The sequence below is a fragment of the Pteropus alecto genome, unplaced genomic scaffold, assembly GCF_000325575.1.
Source record: "Pteropus alecto unplaced genomic scaffold, ASM32557v1 scaffold146, whole genome shotgun sequence".
Taxonomy (NCBI): domain Eukaryota; kingdom Metazoa; phylum Chordata; class Mammalia; order Chiroptera; family Pteropodidae; genus Pteropus; species Pteropus alecto.
In genome coordinates, this window is record NW_006442107.1 from 33,082,298 (window position 1) to 33,088,746 (window position 6,449).

Genomic DNA, 6,449 nt, shown 5'->3' on the forward strand with positions numbered 1-6,449 from the left:
GTTTTCCTTGTTCAAGGCAGGGCAGCACAATTCATCAGTTTTCAGTTTCTCTGAGGTTACATGGACCAAAGGATGGCCAGGAGCTGCTCATACAGGGGGTTTTAAAAGCAACTAAGATGAAAAAACCTGAGTCGTGGTTCAGGGGACTACGGGAACATTAGCTGGAATCCATACTGAGGATGCAGCTCAGAAATAGCAGTGGCATTGATTTGGAATCTGAGGAGCTGATGTTTTAATTCTGTCATCTCTTTGAACTCTGCACATTGATCTGCGCACTGCAGATAAACGGCTTTTGATGCAGTTGTTTTATTATGGCTCAGAACCGTGAAGGCAGCTCTCGCTAGGATGGAAGATCTTTTGGAGAATGGTTTTCTGATGAATATCACCAGCTAATGCCACTCTTGCCCCAGGTTTGCTGGACTTGTCCCTAAGAATAGGAGTGAGAAAGAGTAAAAATAATTCAGATGGCCAGTTGATATTTCAAGTCTTATTTCATATTTTAGTGTCTAAAGAAAGCACGTTTCTCTGAGTTTTAACATTTTCTCTTTGATATTTAGACTTTTAGAGTTATACCTTTAATATAAGAGAACTATAGGACCATTTTTTTCTTTTTGGGCTAAATAGGTCTTGATTTGCTTTCACTTAGAGATTTCAAAATGTCTCCATCATCCTTTGAGATAAGCACATATTGATGAGGACTTATCTGTGTCTGCAGCCTGTGAACCTCTTCTGGCCTTGCCACCCCTCTCAGAAGAGTAGCTGTTACTTTTGGGACAATCTCTTGACTTTGCCTTGTAACTCTTCCTTTGAAATTTCCATTTCTACCATCATATTTTAAATATCTAAGAGGTCAGTCTTTCTGAATGATCTTTAAAATAGTCTATGCTTTTTTTTGTGTGTGGGTATAAATGTCTGGTATTTCTTAGCTGACTTTCTGAATGATCTTTAAAATAGTCTATGCTTTCTTTGTGTGTGTGGGTATAAATGTCTGGTATTTCTTAGCTGAGTGTTTATCTTTTTGAAAGATTAAAATGTATACTGAAAGCTCTGTTTGCACTGAGGCTTGTCGACTGATACACACATGGCCTTTAGTTGGGAGACTCCAAAGAAACTCATTTGGGAGACTCAGGTTCCGCAGAGTTTTTCCTCTTACCCAGAGGGGAATCCTGCCTCTTCTGCCTGGGCTCACACAAGGCAGTGACATCTGGTGCTTCTTGAGCTGTATCTGAAGTCCCCGAGCCCAGCCCCTGTGGGATGCAGGTTTCTTAGAGAGTCACCCTCCCATTTGCTCCGGGAATGCGGGAGGGTCTGTCCTCTGAGGTGCCAAAGGGAGGTTTGTGTGAGCCTTTCACTGACTCCTTTTTCAGTCTTGTCTTCCAGCTCTTGGTATATTTGGAATTCTGTGGCACGAATTGATTTGCCTCTCATTGGCTTTCCTCTTCGCGTGCACTTAAGGCTCCAGCTCTTCTTTCTCAGTGACCATTGGGCCAAGTGCTTTTCATTGACATCACTCATCTAGTGTTGTCTCTTCCCCTATCTCTTTGACCTTGTATGTTTGTATATTTTATTCTTTACATTATTTTGCAAGGGTTTTGGAAGAGACTGGATAGAAATACCTGTATTTGATTTCCAGTGTGTATCTAGACCTTTATCTTAATTAGCTTTAAAGAATTATTTAACAGAGAAAGAGCTGAGGTGAGACCTTTATATAATTAAGCAAAACTGGAGATTATTATGCAACCATCAGGTTCTAATGAGAAAATGTTAGAAATACAGAAATTAGAATTCGTAGGGCTCACAGGGTGATACTTAGAAAAATAGATTACATATTTTTTGAGTGCTAAGGTTCTGAACAAAATCAGTTCTGTCTCTACTAGAGTGTGTTGCTATATTTCTCCTCTAGACCTCTATCAAAGTTTCCAGGCTTCTAGAAATACATGTATTGTGAACATGCCAGTTCTAGTTTAATTATTGTATATATGTGGGACATGTTTCTAAAGCTTACTTTTATCATACTTTTTTTCTTTCTGTGAAGCAATACAATTTCATTGTAGGAAGTACTAGTAAGAAATAGAGGAAAGTCCCCCCGCCCCTCCCAACAGCCAGAGATGACCTCTCCAATCCTCTGGTTCTGTTTATACTCGGTAGAATTGGCACCCTTGGGCTTCATGGCTGTGTTCTCCCTCTTTTCCAGGACACCGGAGTTGGGAAATCGAGCATTGTGTGCCGGTTTGTCCAGGATCACTTTGACCACAACATCAGCCCGACCATTGGGTGAGTTCCTATATGTTCTTCTCTTTCACATTTCTTCCTTTCGAAGCTCTCAGAGAGGTTACCTTGTGCCTGAGTCTTCAAGCGGTTTTCATCCCAGCCAATGAGAATCAATCCTAATGGTAAAGACTTTGAAAGAAATTCAGGTACTTTTAAGTTGTATGTCCTTCTCAATAATTTTTTTTTTTTTTTTTAGTCAACTGTTGTCATGCTGCAGCCTAAGGCCCGTTCTTTGATCTACAAGAGTATTATTCTGCAGATCATGCTTTCCAGACAGAAGATGAGACACAGGACAAATCCCCAAAGGCTCTGGTATAACTTGCCTGCCAGTAGACCTAGAAATGCTGTCCACTCACACAGCAGAGCTGTCTGCACAGTCTGTAGGGCAGATTGATTTTCCTTTTCTGGATTAATCTAGTGTCAGCGTTTCCGTTCTAATGCTTGCGGCCAGAGGGGAGGATTGTTCACTTCTGAGATCCTGACCTTGGGATGTTGAAGCATTTTTCTACTTCATTTCCTATGGATTCTTTTGCCAGTTGTGCTTTTGCTGTGCCATTTTGCAGGTGCATGGTTTTTTACTCTTAGAACTTGGCCTCACTTAATTTTCTCCCTGAAGATAGCATGCTCTTTGCAGAGAGGCAGGTTTCGTTTTCCTCAGAAGGGAGACAATGCATGTATAAATTTTGTGAACCCTGGAGGATTGATGATAGGGGTGATTGTCTCTATCAGTAGTAGGTGGAAAAAATTCATGGCAGGGCATAAACAGATGTACAAAAGCAGTTGGTTGATAGGCTAGTGGTTGGAGGTGAGAAAAACTGACACATTTTGTAGTTAAAAAGTGGTTTAAAGAAACATGTTCACAAAAACATGTGTCAAGAATTGCGAAGGATCTGCAGGCGAACAAATTATCTGTCTCCCTGTCATGGATGCTGGCAGAAGACATAGGGATCCTGGATCAGAAACCAGGGAGATAGCAGTAGCCAGAGTATTATTTTACATTGGTTCCCTGAGCCCCAGTTTCCCACAGGATGATGTGTCACCTGACCCTCCACATGTGGTGGTTTGCATTATAGGAGAGAAACTCCAAGTTAGGGAACCCAAATATTTTATAATGGGCAATAAGCATGTTTGTGCTTTGCTCCAGAGGGGGACCTTGTCTCTCCTTTTCAAGGCTATTTGCTGTACAAACATCTTTGAAAACACAGTCTAGGAAAAAGTGCCCCTGCTCACAAGAGACCCATAGAGAATTGTCTCCCAACATAGGGACTTCTGTAAATTAGGGACAGTTTTGTAGAGGAAATTCTTTTCACTCTTCTTTGTGATGTACTTTTTTCCTCCTTAATTTGCCACTTTGTGTTTCTTGATAATAAAAGTAAAAACAATAAGAGTGATTAACTCTGATGTATGGTTCTGGAAGATGGAAGAGAGACTTGCATTGTCTACTTTTTAAGCTTAATTTTTTTTTTAATAACAAATTTGTATTCCTTTTGTAATGATTTTTAAAAAATTAAAAGGCAACATATGGTCCTACCACAAATTATGGTAAATATATAAAAGTTTTAAACATAATTGTTATGCATAGGTATAAACATAATTATACCTATACAATAGGTATGTTATTTTGGTCACAATCTCTTAGTCAAAGCAAATCATAATGCCAGCCATATTCAAGGGATGGGAAATAAACTCCACTTTATAGTGGGAGGGGCAGCATAGGGAAGCCCCCTCACCTCTGCGTGGGTCATTGGTAGCCACTTTGGAGAAGACCAAACACTGTTGACAGTGCTTTGTCTAGTAAAGGCATTGTGGTGGTTTTGGGTTTTAAAAAAATTGTTATATTGAAACTGTACTTTCTGCTCAATTTTTCTGTAAACCTAAAACTTCTCTAAAAACAAAAAACTGTTAACCAAAAATAATTATGTATCTGTTCTTTAAATTATAATGTTCATTTAGAAAAGTCCAGACTATACATAAAATACATATATAAAATAAAAAGTGAAGTAAGATTTTACTAGTTCTCCAGACCCATATTATTCAATTTATATTTATAAGGTTTAGAGTCTAAAGTATATATTTAATATATCTGTTGTAAATATTTTTTATGTACATGCAGGTAGACAAATATATAATGTCTAAAAACAAAAATGGTATCACACTCTACCTAACATGTTGCAGAATGCATTCTCCATCCATGTAGATCTTCCTTATTCTTTTTTGTAAATACAGATTTCTTGGAAGATGGAATAAATGGAATACTTAAAATGCTGTCTGTGCATTTTCATGACAGAGTCAAGATTAAAATCTAATTTTTCTGATTATAAAAGTTTTGTTCATTCTAAAAAAGCTAAAAAGCACCAAATTTATAAAAATAGGAATCTTGGTATATAGTTTCTTATCCTGTGTTCTACAACATAGTTTGAATGTTTTCTTATCACATAATCTTCAAAATAATATTTTTTATTAATCTTCAAATAAATATTTTTTTTCTGATTGTGAAAGTATTATGTACTCATCATAAAAATTGAAATGAAAAAAACCATGAGGGAAAATAGAAAAATTACCCATAATCTAGCCCCAGAGTAACTACTGTAAATATTTGTTATATTTTTTCTAGTCTTTTTCTTGTGTATGTATAAATATTTTTTCACTCATCATTATATTGTGAATTACATTAAATGGTATTTAAAAACAATGATTTTTAATAGCTGTATTTTCTTTTTAAGGCATTTAAGTTGTTTAAAATTTTTAAAAGTATTACAAATAATGTTATGATATATATTTTTGGACATAAATACCTGTGTGTACCTCTGAATATTTCATTGGATTAAATTCATAGAGTAATAAATGGAATAATTTAGTCAAAGAATAAGAACGTATTTGAAGTTCTTGATGGACGTTGATAAATTGTTTTTCAGAAAGGTTGTCCTTATTTTTCTATAAACTCATTAGCTTTAGATATTATTTAGAAAATTTTTGTATATCCGATTTTGAATTCTGTTCTTTTCCTGTAAACTGCAAATGTAAGCATTCTCTCCCACCTTAAAATTTCCTCATAAACAAAATTTTAAATGACTGTAGCATTAAGTTATGTGCCATTCTGTTTTCTATCTACATCCTTCCTCACTTTTTGTCTGGAGTCAAGATTAAATTCAGCTCCTCCATTATGTGTTGTCTTTTTCTGATATAGTTAATTTCTCTAATTTAAAAAATGCACAAAATTTATCCTCTCTTCTGGGATTTTGAGAAAATGTTTCCTAACAACAGTTTCAGAAAAATAAAGCTAGCAGGAACACACAGATTTCTTGAAAGATGGCATAAATGGAATAAAAAAGATTGTGCACTATCCCTCAGCTCGTAGATTTGGTAGGTCGGCAGTCTGGCTTATAGCCTGCTTTTGTTTAGCCTGTTGTAAAAATTTTAAGCCAATAATAAAGAATCAGGAGATTTTTACATAATAAACTTACATTTCTGGCTTCCCTGGAGCACACGCTCACATAGCAGAATCCAGCTGGACCTGTGGGTGGGCGGGCTCTTTCTGGTCCATGTCACTCCCACTGTTTATTGTTACTATTATTTTTATTTTAATTACTTTTACGCCTACCTCACATCACTCACATGTCCCACCTGGTCCAGTAGGCACTTCAGTTCATGTCCCTGGTGCAGAAGCATTTTTCCCAGTTGCCCTGCTGGCCCCATGGGTCAGAACAGCTAGGGGACTTGTTTAGGTGCATGCAGCCAGTGAGCAGTAAATTTGTGACTCAAACCAAGTGAGTCCACTCTCAGAGTCCACCCTGTTCTTCCTACTGAGATCATACTATCATTGGTAAAAGGCCATAGGCTGTAAAATGGCATTGAGAGAGTTAATTCTTATCATCTCCTGTGACTCACACTGGAAAATCTTGGCTCTGCTGTTCGAGCAGATTGTGTCTACATCTTGACTCTATATAGGTGTGTGTGTGTGTTTGTGTGTGTGTGTGTGTGTGTGTGTGTCTCCCTATGTACAGGGGCAGGGGTTCAGAGGTACTTGCTAAGTAGCACTGGCCTAGAGGAGACAGGGGGATGGACAAGACGACCTTCTGTGGAAAGGGCTATCCCTACTTCTCGGAAGGCTTTATCTCAAGCTCACTTTCCTTCTGATTCACAGAACTCTTCATGAAAATCTTTCTTTAGTCAGCGGT

At 37.4% G+C, this 6,449-nt stretch overlaps 1 protein-coding gene across 1 annotated transcript in view; it reads left to right on the top strand.

Moving 5' to 3' along the window:
• RAB31 (RAB31, member RAS oncogene family) overlaps window positions 1-6,449 on the top strand; it is a 117,455-nt gene that overhangs the window by 50,984 nt on the left and 60,022 nt on the right. The window contains exon 2 of the mRNA XM_006920080.3: window positions 2,195-2,274. Coding sequence (XP_006920142.1) covers window positions 2,195-2,274 — 80 coding nt within the window. The remainder of the gene's footprint in view (window positions 1-2,194; window positions 2,275-6,449) is intronic.